General features: G+C 42.0%; 1 protein-coding gene across 4 annotated transcripts in view; it reads right to left on the bottom strand.

Annotated features, from left to right (window-relative positions):
* CCDC146 (coiled-coil domain containing 146) overlaps nt 1–17,241 on the bottom strand; it is a 109,673-nt gene that overhangs the window by 85,578 nt on the left and 6,854 nt on the right. For all 4 annotated transcript variants that reach the window (XM_043497539.1, XM_038387186.2, XM_043497528.1 and 1 more), the window contains exon 2: nt 7,268–7,429. In XM_043497539.1, the coding sequence (XP_043353474.1) occupies nt 7,268–7,417 (150 nt within the window). In that variant the 5' untranslated portion in view covers nt 7,418–7,429. The remainder of the gene's footprint in view (nt 1–7,267; nt 7,430–17,241) is intronic.

Genomic DNA, 17,241 nt, shown 5'->3' with positions numbered 1-17,241 from the left:
GTGTTGTACTTGCATATACACACAAACAGTGGGATCCATGCAAATATTTGAAGAACTAGAAATATGTAACCAACTCCTTGGTGACTTGCTCTTTCCTCCTGCACTGAGCGGAGGAAAAAAAAATAAGGAAAATGTATTCAAAGTAAGACAAATTTACATTCATCCTTAGTCTATGCACAATGGAAAAGTTATTCCATCTGAAGAATCCTTGTCAGACAACTTTTCCCATGCTGCACAGATCCAAAGCAGCAGAAACAGGATTTCACTGACAGTGTGAAAGCCACAATATTGCCCTTCATTAATGAGCACAAGGCCCATCTATCATTTTGTGCTTGAGCTGACACTGGAAAGGATAAAACGCCCATAAAGTTTCATGCGGATTTTGTCACTTTATGCCTTTTATCTTTCAATTTGATGTGATAATTGTGATAATTGAACCTGTGTTGGCAGACCACCATTTACTGCAGACTAAAGTCAGAATCTAAGTCCTTGAGTGGAGGATCTCTATCAGGTCCATCAATCTCTGAGGATGGAGCAACAGAGATTCAAACTCTGAGGGAAAACATTGCTTAGCCACTGGCCTGCGAGAGGGAAGTGCCTTCTGCCTCCTTCTGGCTGCCAAATGCAGTATGAATGGAAGGGGATACTGACAATGCACCAGTAGAAGCGGATTGGAGGCAGCATTTGGCACGATGGAAGAGACAGAATTGGGAAAGAAGAAAAAGGGTGGAAATAGGTAGGAACTGAGAAGCTGGAGGGGGTGGGGGGATGCACCAGTGGATGGGAACAGGATGGGGACAGGCGCTTGGAAGGAAGTAGGAGTCAACAAGTTGGAAAGGGGTCAAAAACTTGGGAATAGATGGAGATGGGAGTAGGCCTGGAGACTGGGTTCCCAAGGAGGTGGGGTTCACATAGGCTGCAGGGGTAAGTTCCAGTTTTTACCTTGAAAGATATGGGGGGGTCACCAGCTTGAAGTAGAGTGGTCATAGAAGCTTTCTTGGGGATTTCCTTCTTCTACAGATTCAGGACTTAAGTGGACCACATGAATTAAAAACAGTCAAAATTCCCTCCTCTGAGTAAGAGTCGGGCAGAAGACAACTGAAGCCTGTCCAGTGAAAAAAGTTAGGTGGCATGGCAGATGGGAAGGCAGCTGGATTTCCAGAAAAACAGGATTTCTGTCTCTGAGAGGAGGATTTTGTGGCAGTTGCCACATAAAGTAAATTCTGTGGACAATGCAGTAGAAGTTGTGGCACCTTCACTCCATTCCAGCTTTTTCTTCAAGATGATCAGAATGGTGTATTTAAAAAAAATCCTCAGAAACTTGCAGAAGTACCATAGTACAGCTTCTATCTTTACCTCTGCATCCCTGGGTCTACAAACTGCCATCCCACTAGAGCTCAGAAGGGTCACATGCATTCAGTTTGTTTTAAGAGGAGAGAGGAATTTTATATTCAACCTTCAATTTTGGCATGAAAAACTGATGTAGTTTTGCTTTTCATGTGATTTTGTTTGAACCTGTTGCACGTTTTAATATCGGGGTAGCCATGTTAGTTTGTACCCACAAAAACAACAAGGAGTCTGGTGGCACCTTAAAGACTAACAGATTTATTTGGGCATAAGCTTTCATGGGTAAAAAACACTACTTCAGATGCATGTTTTAACGTAATTTGTAAGTTGGTTAAAATGCTACAGAAAATAAGCATCATAAACATGAAATTATTGGTCTCTTATACATAGCAATTCTGTGTTCATAATGAGATGACAGAGAGCCAAGGCCAGTTAGGAGTGACAGTAGATAGAGTGCAGGTACCAAAATACTAAATCCAAAGGGCCTAACTCAGGTCTTCAAATAGCCATGTGGTGAACCCAAATATTGGTAGGTCTTACTATAGTATTTATTTTATCATGTTTCACTTTCCACATCTGAATTCATATTTTCATAAGACTTTGCTACTAATTTTTTTACCAACTGATTTACTTTCATCATCATGGAATTGCACCATTAATCACATGTAACAAAATATTTCTAGAAAAATGTGATCTAACTTTATTTTGCACAAACAGGCCTGTTTACAGCTTCCCAGAAGCTGGAAAAAACAACCTCTTGCAAAACTGTACTTGTCAAAACTCCAGTATGTCTGAGGGGCACAGAAACTGACAGCATGCGAGTAGCTTTAAATTGTGATTTACAAAGGAAATTAGCTACTTATTAATATATGTTGAAGAAAAAATAATATATTTTGAAGAATGCAATAAAAATGATAGTTAAGGAAAATAGAGTTGTTTTAATCACACAACACAGGCTGTAACAGACAAATTATTTTAAAAAATTGAATATTGGCTAATGACTTGTGAGTTTAAGTCCAAAGAATCATGAATGGTCCCAAAGACCTGAAAATAGAAAAGCTAAAGCAACTATTCATATTTTGTCTGAAAACCAAAGTCCAAGATGACTTTAGAGATTCTCAGATGAACTTTTTTCAGAGTAGCAGCCATGTTAGTTTGTATTCACAAAAAGAAAAGGAGTACTTGTGGCACCTTAGAGACTAACAAATTTATTTGAGCATAAGCTTTCGTGAGCTACAGCTCACTTTATTGGATGCATCCGATGAAGTGAGCTGTAGCTCACAAAAGCTTATGCTCAAATAAATTTGTTAGTTTCCAAGGTGCCACAAGTACTCCTTTTCTTTCAGATGAACTTATATTTCATTTTAGATTTGAAGTAAAAATTAAATCAAAACAAAATATTGGTAGGATGGAAGAAATAATCAGAAAACATGGTGAAGCTTATATCTGACCCTAACATTAAGGACTTTCAATTGCCATTAGCTATGCAAATGTAGAACCTGAAGAGTACAGCTAGATCAAAAATTACATTGAAGATCAAGTAGCAGCAATGGATTAAGAAGGCAGTTTAGTATCTACACCTAGATGGAAGGCTATCTTTTGTACCTTTGTACTCACATGTTGCAACTGTCATCCATTCCCAAACTAGAACAGGTGCAAAAGACAGCTATCAACTTCTTAAGCTGGGTGTCACATAGAGAGAACACTTGACATCTGTTCCCAGGACCTAGACTGGATACCTGTGAGCTTCCAGATAAATTTTAAGATCTTGGTTTTGACCTAAGAAGACCTACATGGTCTGGGACTACTCTACCCAAGAAAGAGTCTCTTTTTCCAGGACAGACTGACACAGTTATAATCAGCAGATTGTTGATTCTAGGTCCCCTTTGATATAAGACAGAGGAGGCTGGCAGGGACCAAGCACTGGAATGCCCTCCCATACCTGATCCAAAATATATACTGACTTTCAGGGCATGTTGCAGAGCTCATTTGTTTCACCTGGCATTTGGAGAAAGGTAGGAGGATTTGTAAATGAATGCAAACACTATGTCATTATCAGCTGTCATTTGATAGGTTTCAGAGTAGCAGCCGTGTTAGTCTGTATTCGCAAAAAGAAAAGGAGTACTTGTGGCACCTTAGAGACTAACAAATTTATTAGAGCATAAGCTTTCGTGAGCTACAGCTCACTTCATCGGATGCATTTCGATGAAGTGAGCTGTAGCTCACGAAAGCTTATGCTCTAATAAATTTGTTAGTCTCTAAGGTGCCACAAGTACTCCTTTTCTTTTTGTCATTTGATAGATGGGGTAAACTGATTGTATTGTACTTGGTTTGTATTTTGAATAACTTGCAGAGAACTCAGAGCCTGCATATGGTGCTTTTTATGGTCTAAAAATAAAAAAGGAATAAATAAAATTAACAAACATTTTAATTTGACGCCAACCCCAAAAGAATTAGGCATTGTGGTAGGGATGAGGTGAGGAGCAGGGAATCCTTGAAAATAACCAGTGACAAATTCAATTCAGAACCATTGTTGTATGTGTGCATGTGAGTATACAGGGAGACAAGGTGGGAATGAAGGGTATTTTACAGCAGACTAAATTAACTTTGTTGTGGAATTTGGGGGTTGCTGCCACAGAGTAAACAAAGGCCTTAAGCATAAATTCTGAGATGCTTTTAAAAAAAACCCAGAAAATATAACTATAAAGTATAAGACATGAGAAAAGGCTGCAATGAATGAAGAATATAGATATACCTCAGGGCACAGTGCAAAACCCATCTGTTCATTCAAGCCTTTGTCTGAGGGAGGTTAGCTATGAGGAACATTTTGTTTTTAAGATAGGCCAGGTAATGGATTAAGGCTAGTATCTTTGTATGTAAGTTTTTATTACAGCAGAGGATAACTGTAAACTTGGAGTGAACTTTTTGTTGCAGTCAGTGGTTGGAAGAATTATGTTAATTTTGCTTAATTGTTAATGCATCTAAAAACTTAAATAATGGACAAGTAACTTTAAATCAAAGCATGGTAAATTTTATTTTTAGTGCCAAATTCTACAAATGTGGTCTAGAATGAAGCAAATTCAAAATGACATTAGAGGAGTTTATTTCATGGGGTACATATTTGCCCTATAAATATATCTATTAAAACTTAAAATAGCTATGATATACAAAAATAGATTCCAATTAAAGTAATCCACAGAGTAGGGATTGGCAACCTTTGGCACGCGGCCCATCTGGGAAATCCACTGGCAGGCCAGGACAGTTTGTTTACTGCAGCGTCCGCATGTTTGGCTGATTGCAGCTCCCACTGGTTGCGGTTCGCCGTTCCAGGCCAATGGGGGCTGCGGGAAGCGGTGTGGGCTGAGGGATGTGCTGGCCGCTGCTTCCCACACCCCCCCCTTGGCCTGGAATGACTCCCCGCAGCCAGTGGGAGCTGTGATCGGCCAAACCTGTGGACGCTGCAGGTAAACAAACCATCCTGGCCGCCAGTGGATTTCCCTGACGGGCCACAGGCCAAAATTGCCAATCCCTGCCATACAGAGTAGATCCAGGGATTTATTTCTATTGGCTTACATTGGAGGAAAATGGGATTTAAGGAAATGTTCACAGGATATGAAGATTAACTACAAAAGCATTTCAATAATAAATGGTGGAAACATAAAGCAATAGTCATTTTAACTCCACACTAGTAAAAAAAATAACATAGAACACCACTTGGATGTTCATTTCCATGCATACATCAGATTCAAATGCATGAAACAGCCCCTGCCCCTCCTCCCCGCAACACTGCTAATGGAAAAAGCAGTGGAACTATTTAGTCATCTTGATGTCATCTTGATAGTAAATAACTTGCTGAAAAGGAGCACATCTTGATGGACTAAGTGCTTTCATTCATCCCTTTAACCATTTTTAAAAGTTTTTACCCATTGCAAGCAGGCTAAATAATGTCAAAACGTGTTACAAAATAATAAGAGATACTTTGTGCAGCAAGAGTCAAACATGCAATCTGCTATTTACATGTGAAAAGCAAGACTGAGTTGAACAGGAGGTTCACTGCCAAAAGGACTATCTATTCTAAAATAAATGTTAAAATACTGAAAGGTGTCTCTGTTGGTACAGTATTTGCTACTAAATAGGCATAAATAGCTAACCAGTAAACCAGAGACAATCTGCTTCCGTTCAAGTGGAAAACTTTGAAAGTTACTCATAGAAACTGAATTCAGCATCAATGCACAGACCTCTTTGTGACTGAAGTCATACATTTTATCTCTGAGTACTCCATAAGTTCATTGAACAAAACCAAATGCATGTTGTTGGAAGAAAAGAAATGTGACTAAGAAATGAAAAGCATCACCGAAACAAAGTACAAGTAGCAATTGTTGAAAATTACACTGAGAATAAAGTAGTCTATTAGCTCCTTTTAAAAAAATCACATCGAAAGCTCTGTTCACGAATGCCTTATGCACTTTATATGCTCGTTTTTTGTATACAAGTTTAATATTATAAGTGCACCACCTACTAAAGTTCCCCAACACTTCCCATAAGACCCTGTTTTGACTTGCTTTTAGCTTTGCCAAACTTCATATGCAGTGTTGTTGTAGCTATGCTGGTCCCAGGATATTAGTGAGACGAGGTGGGTGAAGTAATATCTTTTACTGGACCAACTTCTGTTGGTGAGAAAAACAAGCTTTCCAGGTTATACAGAGCTCTTCTTCAGGTCTGGGAAACATACTCTGTGTATCACAACTAAATACAAGGTGGAACAGATTGTTTAGCATAAGTGGTTAACAATATTGTCTAGTCCCCACTTTTGGCAGTCAGAGGCTTAGGGACACACAGAGTTTGGGATTGCACCCTTGGCTAATGGCTAATAACCATTGATGGACCTATCCTCCATGAACTTATTTAACTTTTTTTTTTTAAACCTAGTTATAGTTCTGGCCTTCACAACATTCCCCTGGCACGAGTTCCCTGGGTTGACTGTGCATTGTATGAAAAAGTACTTACTTTTGTTTGTTTTAAACCTGCTGCTGAACAGTTCAAAACTTTTAAATCTCTCCTGTTATGGAAGCTGTTCCATACCCTAATCATTTCTGTTGCCCTTCTCTGTACTTCTAACAATTCTAATATGCAGAAATTTCCCTAAAATCTTTCGTATAATTTTACCATCACATAAAAGTCTATACTGTGGATATATGTTAATATTTAATTCTACAGGCCTTTACCATAGGGAAGGGACTGGATTGAGTTCTTAGTAAATTCTAAATTAAGAGATTCATTTCCTAATTCTGTTTCCTGCCAAGCTTTTTCTGACCATTTCATTCAAAGAAGCAGAATCATTCGGGACCAGTTATAGGTATATCCATAATTTTTTACCTTTCATCACGAGTAGTATTCTCCATGTAAATCTGAGCACAAGTTGAAATAACTGAGAATTTTTGGAATTACTGTCCTATTTCTGAGGATAAGCTTTCATGGGCTAGAACCTACTATATCAGATGTATGGAGTGGAAAATACAGGAGCAGGTATAAATACAAGAAAAGATGTGAATTGTCTTACCAAGTGTGAGGTTAGTCTAATGAGACAATTCAATTGGCAGCAGGATACCAAGGGAGGAGAAATAACTTTTTAAGTGGTAATGAGTGGCCCATTTCAGACAGTTGACAAGAAGGTGTGTGTAATAGTAGGGGGAAATTAGCATTGGGGAAATTAGGTTTAGGTTTTATAATGACCCAACCACTCCCAGTCTTTATTCAGGCCGATATCTGATAGTGTCCAGTTTGCAAATTAATTCCAGTTCTGCAGTTTCATGTTGGAGCCTGTTTTTGAAGTTTTTCAGACTTTCAGTTGCTACCAACAGTTGTTGGATTTCAGACTAACTATTAACACTTGTATTATAGAAAGCTAGGCATACAGTACCTCATCTAGATACTGAAATGCAGGACTTGCAGCTACATCAATGGATCCCTCATCTTGTATATTAATTGATGGAGCTATGGCATAAATAGGCTCCTTTTTCTCTGTTTCTGAGTCACTGGAACTGGAACTTTCTTCACCAGCATCACTCATTTTTTCAAAGTTCTGTGAAGTAATAAAAATACCAATATTCAGCATTTACAGATCTTTAGAAACGCACACTATGCTAGTAGGGTTGCCAATTTTGGTTAGGATTATTCCTGGAGGTTTTATCACATGACATAATCTTTCATTAAAAATCTTTAATTCCTGGAGACTCTGGGACAATCCTGGAGGGTTGGCAACCATATATGCAACAGATGAAGAAAACAAAGATATAATGTGAGTTGGAATGAGACCTGTGTTCAAATAAAGAAAACTACACAATGATCATTTTCAGAGGTTTGCCTTAATGAAAGCTGTAAAGAGACTGTGTCCCACTCTATGGTATAAATGCTATAAAACCCTTCTAATGGTTTAGTTACGCTATAATTCTGTAGATAGAAGACAATCCTCCTTAAAGCACAAGTCAGAGTCAAATGTTTTGAGAGCCATGCCTTCACCTCTTTATTGGCATTATCCTATAAAGTGCAGAGAGTCCTCACCTCCAAGTGACTTGAGGCAGAGGAGAGGCATTTGTAGGCCAGATTTACAAATTTTTGCCAGCATAGCTATGTTGGCTAGGAGTAGAGAGTGGGACAAAAATCACACCCCAATCAATATAGCTATGCAAGCAAAACCACATGTGTAAATGAAATATATAGTGGCAAAGAGTCCTTTTAATGGTATAGATTGTTGTCTGAGGAGATGGTTTAGGTCCTTTTACTGGTATATGCTGTGCAGCTTTGCTGGTATAGTTACACCAGCAAAGTCTTTATAGTATAGACTAGTGCTTTGATTCAAATTGCTATAATTCAAGAAGCTTTTTAGACGTTTGTTTCCTTTTGAGCTGTAGGAAGAGATTTGATTGGTGTGAGTCACAAAGTAGGCTCTATCTGTCTGATGGTGAATACTGGGAGGAATTTGACTCCACTGTTAGTATGTCAAAACACATCAGAGTGAGTCAGATGACTGAGAAAAAACTGTCATTGAGAATGTTTTCAAGACTCAACTAATTATATTTATTTTTCTGTAGTGAAGAAATTACCATGTGTTAAAGAGGAGTCTCTCACTAAATACATTTTATTATCATATCTTACTATTTTGTGACCTGTTCATTTTTTTCCATGTTAGATTTTAATTGTTTTTTCTGTAATGTACATATATTCAGCAGAATAAAGTCAGATTATTTCTTGTACTAAAGTAGCTCCTATGGTGGCCCAGTATAGGTACCATAAAAACACAATATAAGAAGGCAATCTTGCCCCAGAGAATTTATTGTTTAGGGCTCAAAATATTACATACATCCATGGAGATTTAGTATCACCCTCAAGTCAGTATAAACAGATCTTCCCTCACAGGATCATGAAATTTACAAACAGGACACAAATATTAAAAACATTACATTATCTCAGCCCCAGCCCATGCTTTAGTTTGTATTGGTCCTGCTTTGAGCAGAGGATTGGACTAGATGACCTCCTGAGGGTCCCTTCCAATCCTAATATTTTATGATTCCATGATACTATGATCTTGTCCATACAGGAATTCTTATGTAGTGAGTAACACCTCAAATAGCAACAATTAATCATGATAATTAAAGGACCAGCAAAAACAATAACACAGAATACATAAACCAAATTACAGTGATCATATTATCACAGTTAAACATGTTCCCTGTCTGAATAGTTTACAACCTAAGGGACTTGTTTCAAAACCACTTATTTGTGCAAGCAGTTCCACTGAATTCAGTGGGCTGGGCTGGCCTCTCCCTCAGTAAAACTTCTAGTAGAATGTAAAGAAAGAGGAAAAAATTGAAGATTTCTTGAAGTTTCCCCTCTCATTTTTCTGCTGGAGAGGTGCAGGATCATCCCTAAATCAAACAAATCCTACAGAATCCACAAAAGTTCAGGGCAGCCCTAGGGTGACCAGGTGTCCGGTTTTCGACCAGAACACCCGTCGAAAAGGGATCCTAGTGGCTTTGGTCAGCACTGCTGACTGGGCCGTTGACTGTCCAGTTGGTGGCGTCGCGCAGCAGGGCAGACAGGCTCCCTGCTAGCCTCCGCTCTGCAGGCTCCTAGGAAGCAGCCAGTATGTCCCTCCCCTGGCTCTTGCGTGTAAGCAGGGGTGGGGAATCTAGGGCATGTGGGCCAGATCCGGCAGCGCCCCCTGGTTAATTTCATCTGGCCAGTGGGCCCCCCCCACCGTGGGTCAGGAGCCGTGAGTGCTGGCTCGCCCTGTTGGGGGGGGGGGGGGGAGCGCTGAGTCTCGGCGCCTCCTCACAGGGCTGGAGCCACTGGGCCTACTCATCTCACTGTGGGGGGAAGCCCCAAGTCTCTGTGCCCGCCCCCCGTGGGGTTGGAGCCGCTGCTTTGGCTCATCCCCCCTCGCTGCAGGAGAAAGCCCCAAGCCTATATGCTCCCCCCCTGCGGTGCTGTGCCACCTGGTCCCGCTGTGGGAGGAAGCCCCAAGCCTCCGCACCCCCGTGGGTGAGTTTCTGGGAGTCAATGGCTAGTGACAGAAAAAAGGTTCCCCACCCCAGAGTCCACACCCCCAGCCTGAGCCCTCACTCCCCCCTCCCCACCGTGACCCAACCCAGCCCTGATCCCTCTCCCAGTCCCAGCCTGAAGCACCCTTCTGCACCTCAAAACCCTCATCCCTAGCCCCAGCCCAGAGTCTGCACCCCCATCCAGAGCCCTTGCACCCTAATCCCCAGCCCAGAGCCCCCTCCTGCACTCCAAACCCCTTGGTTCCAGCCTGGAGCACCCTCCTGCACCCCAAATCCATCAGCCCTGGCTCCACATCAGAGCCCCCACCCCTGCACCCCAACCCTCTGCCTCAGCCTGAAGCCTCCTCCCATACTCTAAACATCTTGGCTGTACCCCCCAGCCCAGAGCCTGCACCCTAAAACCCTCATTTCTGGCCCCACCCCAGAGCCTGCATCCCAGCCGGAGTCCTCACCCCCTCCTGCACCACAGCCCCATGAGTCAGTCCAGTGAAAATGAGTGAGTGAGGGTGGGGAGAGCGAGAGATGGGTGAGGGGGTGGGATGGAGTGAGCGGGGGTGGGGCCTTAGAGAAGGGGTGGGGCATGGGTGGGGCCTCAGAGGAGGGGCAGGGCAAGGGTGTTTGGTTTTCTGTTTGTAGAAAGTTATCAACCATACTGCCCAGCCCCACAGAGACAGTGTGCCTTTACACTGTCCCTTTATTTCTGGTGCCACTCCTGCTTGGTAGGGTATCTCCAAAGTAATTGTTAAACCAGGGGCGCTCCCTAGTTATGGCTACCTATGGATACCCCATAAAGAGAGGAATCTCTAATATGGATAGGATCCTACAGCCAACCTTACCTTTTATTTGAACTTCCTTAGGGCTAGTCAAGGGATAAGATGTGTGTTCCCCTTTCCTCCCATCCAGCATGAAATTGCACATCTCTACTCCTGGCCTTCCCAATCCTCTTACATTGGAAGGAGACATCTGCATAGAAAGGGGACCCTACATAGGTGGATCTTGGGGGCATGATCTGGTCTAATGGTATTACTCATGTGAGTTAAAGTTATTCATGTTCATAAGTCTTTGCAAGATCAGGCCCCAAATTACAAAACATGCAAACACAAGAGGATAGCATGGGGGGAGGGATAGCTCAGTGGTTTGAGCGTTGGCCCACTAAACCCAAGGTTGTGAGCTCAATCCTTGAGGGGGCCATTTAGGAATCTGGGACAAAAATGGGAGATTGACCCTACTTTGAGCAGGGGGTTGGACTAGATGACCTCCTGAGGTCCCTTCCAACTCTGATAATCTAAGAGAAAACAGCACAATTTCTGAGAAAATGGAGAAAGTTGGCAAATTACTGAAGAAAAGAAGGGGATAGGAAAGATTTCTTGAAGAAGTGGCTTTTAAGGAGGTTGTTGTCAGTAATAACATCAAAAAGTTATTATATCTTTCATACACACTGTGACATTGTCTAATTAAAATATAACCATGCAAATCATTATTGTTACCACTGTTATATAATTACAATGAATCTTATACAAAGTGTAACACATGGCCAGAAAGGGTTAAAGAGCTGGCAGGCTAAATAACCCAGAGCCAACCTTTAAAGTCATGTTAGAAAGGTATGCAAATGGTAATTAGGGCCATTCAATGCTAGATAGGCTAGAACTTTGAAATGAAAACCTATGTTGTTAGACGTGATATTAATAGTGTGTGTTCACTTATATGTTAGCCATGTAAACAGACAGTTTCTGTCTGTCACTATAGCGATTGATTCAGAGATCAAAAGGGAAATTAACATTTAGATGAATTTTGGGTGCAATAATGTCATAGTCTATGTGTCTCTTTAAAATTTGTGATAAACTGCTTAATGGATAAATTATGTTAATCCATGTAGATAATTAATGGTGAGGTTTAGGAAACAGAAGGTCACATCAAAAGCCTATTGTTTACCCAGGATTGTATGGTCAAGTGGATGCTAGAAAACTGCATAAAAGACCCTTGGGTCCTGATCCCTTTTATCTTAGATCTGCTTGAAGTTTGATGCAGGGGAAGCCTAAACCATAAGGACTGATATCATGTTTTGGATTGTAACTAGCTATAGAATGAGGCTTTAGGATGCAGCTGCTGTTCTCCACACTTTCAATGACACAGTATATTATTTCAGCTGTTGACCCACTGATTGTCAGCCTGCTGTAGTTTTACCATCATTTTGTCTTTTATAGCTCCAAACATTCTCTAGGGCAGATTGCAGCCTTCTGCAAAGGTTCACTTTGTGCTCTGTCCTCTTATACATCTTTCTGTATTTTGTCAACAACAGAAGTAAATTCAGGTAAGACTGAATTTTCATCTGCTTCACGATGGCAGTAATGGCTATGCAGAGTACTTAACATTCTGTTGCAGCACTGAGTACTAGCACAGGCCAAATTCGTTGTGCTAGGTGGAACCCACCCACAAATTAGCCTAGCTTGCCATCTCCTCAAACCTATAATGTAGTATGTAATGAATTTTTTTCCCTAACCTAAAATTGTGTATAATAAAATGACAGAAGTCAGGATTAAATTGAAGTGAAATAGATAAACATACTTTTCTTTCGGAGTGGGTTCCAAATCAGTATTTGAGAGAGCATAATTCAGATCTCTCAGATAAAAATTCCAGTATCTTCCAACTCAAAAACCAGAGCGCCAAGTCTTGAGATAATGGTCCCCGCCCTTTTTTTAGAACTGTTGTCGGGGGGAAAAAAACAAACACAAAAGTGTTGTATAATTTACATTTGGCTAATGAAAGGTACGGTAGTCTCTTAGGGCAGTCAAATCTTTGAATGGTAAAATTTCAGCCTGCTTTTAGTGCTGTTTGGAATTCCTTCAAGGATGTTTTGACATTTACAGATAGATTTAAGCAGCTATATTTGCTAATGGAAAAAAATAATCTGACTGCCTCTTAGGAGTCAAAACATTGTGAGCCCAATGTAAACAGCAGAGATGCCAAGACTGAATCCAGGAAGTATTGTACATAAACATGTACACATATTGATAAATAAAATAATTTTCATCTACAAAATGTTAAAATTTCTAAATATATTTATTATCTTCAATGTTGCTGCTGTTTTGTTCAGGTCTCTAAGCCATGCTGAAAGATTTTAAGAAAAAGAAACAGGATACATGGAAGAAATTCTAAACAGATGTGAAGTATCCATGTGTGTGGGAGTGTGAGTGGATACATGGCATTCACACTGTAGGTTGCAGTTGCATTATCTATACCAGGGGTTCTCAACCTTTTTCTTTCTGAGACCCCCTGAATATGCTATAAAAACTTCACAGCCTATCTATGCCACAACAACTGTTTTTCTGCATATAAAAGCCAAGGCCAGTGTTAAGGGGTAGCAAGCAGGGCAGTTCCCTGGGGCACCATGCCTGTGAAGCTAAGCTGCTCACACTTCGGCTTCAGCTCTGGGTGACGAGGCTCGGGGCAGCGTGGCTTCAGCTTTCTGCCCTGGGCCCCAGTGAGTCTAATGCCGGCCCTGCTTGATGTACTCCCTGAAATCTGCTTGCGGCCCCCCAGGGGGCCTCGGACCCCTGGTTGAGAACTGCTGATCTAAACTATTCAGGGGGGAAGAACATAACAAAGCTATGTTGTTCTTAAAATGGAAGCAGTTTGTACTGTAGTAAAGGCATATGCCATTCTCCATGGGCCTAATATAAATTTATAATGAATATATCAATTGCCTCCCAAATACCAGAATTAAAAAGTGTCTTGGGAGATACTAGACTTTAAGGGTCACAATGCAAAGCAGAGAAGTTACATTGTATTCCAATATCTAAAAAGTGAAATGTCTAACTCAAATATAAATGAAACTTGGAACAAGTTATACACTTACATAATGGTTCTACAGTTTTGGAATGTTTTCAGAATACAGATGTACACCCTGCAGATGTGAGTTTGCCTCCCAGCCTGGGTAGAGCCTTATACTACCTGGGCTCAAGCTATCGTACTAAAAATAGCAATATGGACATGGCAACTTGAGCTCTCAAGTCTAGCTCCAGCCCAGGCTGCAATGTCCATACTGCAATTGTTAGCCTGATAGCTGGAGTGCCACTAGCGATAGCCCAAGCCCTGCTAGAGTCAGTCTGTCTACCCAAGTAGGGAGGTTTTCTCCTAGTTGCAGTGTAGACTTACCCAAGGAGGCCCACACCTTGATCTTTGCACTGAGAACTGCAAGACAGACAAACTTTTGATCCCCGATGAAGTCACACACAGAGGTCCAGCCAATGGAGCAGTTTGCAGTATTGAGTCATAAGTGACTTACCCAAGGCCACACAGAAAGGTCTGTAGCAGTCAAGAACTGAACCCAGATCCTGAGTCCAAGTCCAGTGCCTTAATCACAAGACCTCTTTAGAAAAGCATTCTGTGGATGAACCAGAATAGAAACAAGCTCTTTCTCTCCTAGCTGTGTTAATTTTTGCAGGACTAACAGGAGTGAAAAACAGTAAAATCTTATTGCAGATACTCAAATAAGATAAGACCCTGTATATGCAGATGAAGCAGATCTGCTGCTTAACAAGGTACCATATTTATACATTCTCTCTTCATAGAAGAATTGCCAAATTAAATAGAATTGACAGTCCCTTTAAACTTTCATTCTTCAAATTTAGAAACCGAATTACAGAAAGATGTATGTTGAGAAACACATTTTATTGAAGAATTAATAACTGCCAATCACCTGCACTTGTTGTCTCATAGTAGTAGGAACACAGATTCTTTGGCAGAGTAATACCACGTAAATTTTTAGTACTGAAGTAGCACACTAAAGAGATCCTTTTTTACTAACTTAAGCTTGTTTAACAATTATACACTCAAGTTAAAAGAAAAGGAGTACTTGTGGCACCTTAGAGACTAACAAATTTATTTGAGCATAAGCTTTCGTGAGCTACAGCTCACTTCATCGGATGCATTCGATGAAGTGAGCTGTAGCTCACGAAAGCTTATGCTCAAATAAATTTGTTAGTCTCTAAGGTGCCACAAGTACTCCTTTTCTTTTTGCGAATACAGACTAACACGGCTGCTACTCTGAAGCACTCAAGTTAAGTTATATTTGCATAAATTGAGAACATAGAGCCAGATGGTGGAACCATTTACTCATAATGATAAGCAATTACCATGCATGCAATCCAATGGATTTAAATGGGACTACTCATGCAAGTAACTAACTACTCACCAGTATGAGTAAGCAGAGGCACCAACCTCCCGAGGGGTGCTCGACCTCCTGCTCCGCCCCAGGCCCTGCCCCCACTCCATCTCTTCTCCCAAGCCCCGAGCCCACTCTTCCCAACCCCGCTGCTTCCTGGCCCTCCCCCTGCCTCTTCCTGCCCTCGCTCTTCCCCCTCCCCCTAGCGCATCCTGCCTGCCACTCAACAGCTGATTGTGATAGGCAGGAGGTGCTGGGAGAGAGGGGAAGGAGCTGATTGGCAAGGCCCATGGGCAGGAGGGCTGGGGGAAGGAGGAGAAACTGATCTGAGGGGCTGCTGGTGGGTGCTGAATACCCACTATTTTTTTTCCGAGGGTGCTACAGCCCCAGAGCACTCATGGAGTCAGTGCCTATGTGGCTCACATAGAGGTTCACAACTGGGATCATAGCTGGTGCTCTTGTAATAGGTGTTATAGCTAAAGCTACGATTTAATCACAGGTATTTTTAGTAAAAGTCATGGACAGGTCACTGGCAATAACCAAAAAATCACGGCCAGTGACCTGTCCATGACTTTTACTAAAAATACCCATAACTAAATCTCAGGTGCTCGGGGATCGGGGTGTGCTCTAGCGGATGCTGCTGCTCCTGGGGGAGTGGCCCGTGGCCCTGCTGCCACTGCTGCTCCTGTGCGGGAGGGGCAGCCCGGGAGCCTTCCGCTGCTGCTCTGGTGGGAAGCAGTCCGTGGCCCAGAAGCTACCACTCTGGGCCAGAAGACGGCCCAGGACCTCACCGCCAGTGCTCCTCCGGGCCGCTGCCACTGCTTCTCCGGGCCAGTGGGCAGCCTGAGGCCCCACCACCATTGCTCCACTGCTTCTGCTGCTGCAGCTGAGGAAGTCATGGAGGTCCCAGAAAGTCATGAAATCTGTGACTTCTGTGACCACTGTGACAGACACGCAACCTTAGTTATAGGATGTATGTGTACCATGCACATCTTCTTGATGGAAATAGTCCATTTGAATAAGTTTCTTCTAGAGACTAGTTCCTTGTCAACACACAATCTTGCACCCGTTCAATTAACCCCCAAACCCTCTGTGGGTTGGGAGGTGTGAAGGAATGTTTGGGTGGTGAGTAGCGATGCCAGGTACTCTGTGCATCCAGGTCCATTCCTCCACATGGGCTGCCTAAGGGGAGGGTAGGAGAACAGCTCCTCACCCTCACAGCAGAGCTCCAGCCTGGGGCCGTTTCAATTTTACTAGCCTGTAAAATATAAGACTTGCCCCAGAAACACAGGCATCTAGACATAGGGACGGCATTCTAAACAGCACCGGTACCATTGTAGCAAATGAACATAAGATCTGAGCTGCTTGCCAAGCATCTGTGCAGTGTGCACAGTGTCAAGCCCAGGTGACTGACAGAGTGAATGGGGAAGGTTAAACAAAAATGGAATGTGCTTAGGCAGATGGGCAAAGGGGACAGGCTTTAGCGATGGATTTGTTTGATATGTGCATTGCATGTTTATGTAGCTCTAAACCAGGGAGACATGATTCATAGTTACATGAAAGGGCTCTGTTCTGTTTAGCATAATCAGTCATGTCCATCAGGATTGCACCGAAACATAGAAAGCAATCCAAATCACACAGACGGCAATACAACATCCAAAGACTTCCATCCTCAGTACACCAAGAGAACTTCCAAACACTTCTCAGTGAAAAACTGGCCATATGCACACCTGGAAATGACGACATAAGTGTCAAAGAAGACTGGGAAGCCCTAAAACAGACCATCCATGAGGTCTGCAAGGAATCCATTGGCCTTGCTACCCACCAACACTGAGATTACAGCCCTTTTCGACCAGAAAAGAAGCTTTCTCTGACTGGCGAAACCAACCACTATCCAGTCAGAAGCAAAGCTTTTTCCATCAGTTCAAAGCTGAAGTTCAAAGAAGGATTCAAGAAATCAAAAAACAAATGGTGGGAAGACAAAGCAAAAGAAATCCAAACATTTGCTGACAGACATGATCTGCGGAGCTTTTTTTGTGAGACAAAGACCCTGTACAGACCAAGCTCATGTGGCCTCATACCACTGAGATACGAAGATGGTAGTACTCATCTTAAAGATAATGAATCAATCAAAGAGCGCTGGAAGAAACACTACCAAAAGCTTCTAAA

Source organism: Dermochelys coriacea, chromosome 1, assembly GCF_009764565.3.
Source record: "Dermochelys coriacea isolate rDerCor1 chromosome 1, rDerCor1.pri.v4, whole genome shotgun sequence".
Classification (NCBI taxonomy): domain Eukaryota; kingdom Metazoa; phylum Chordata; order Testudines; family Dermochelyidae; genus Dermochelys; species Dermochelys coriacea.
The sequence above is the reverse complement of the archived record's forward strand: the minus strand, read 5'-3'. Positions and strand labels throughout refer to the sequence as shown.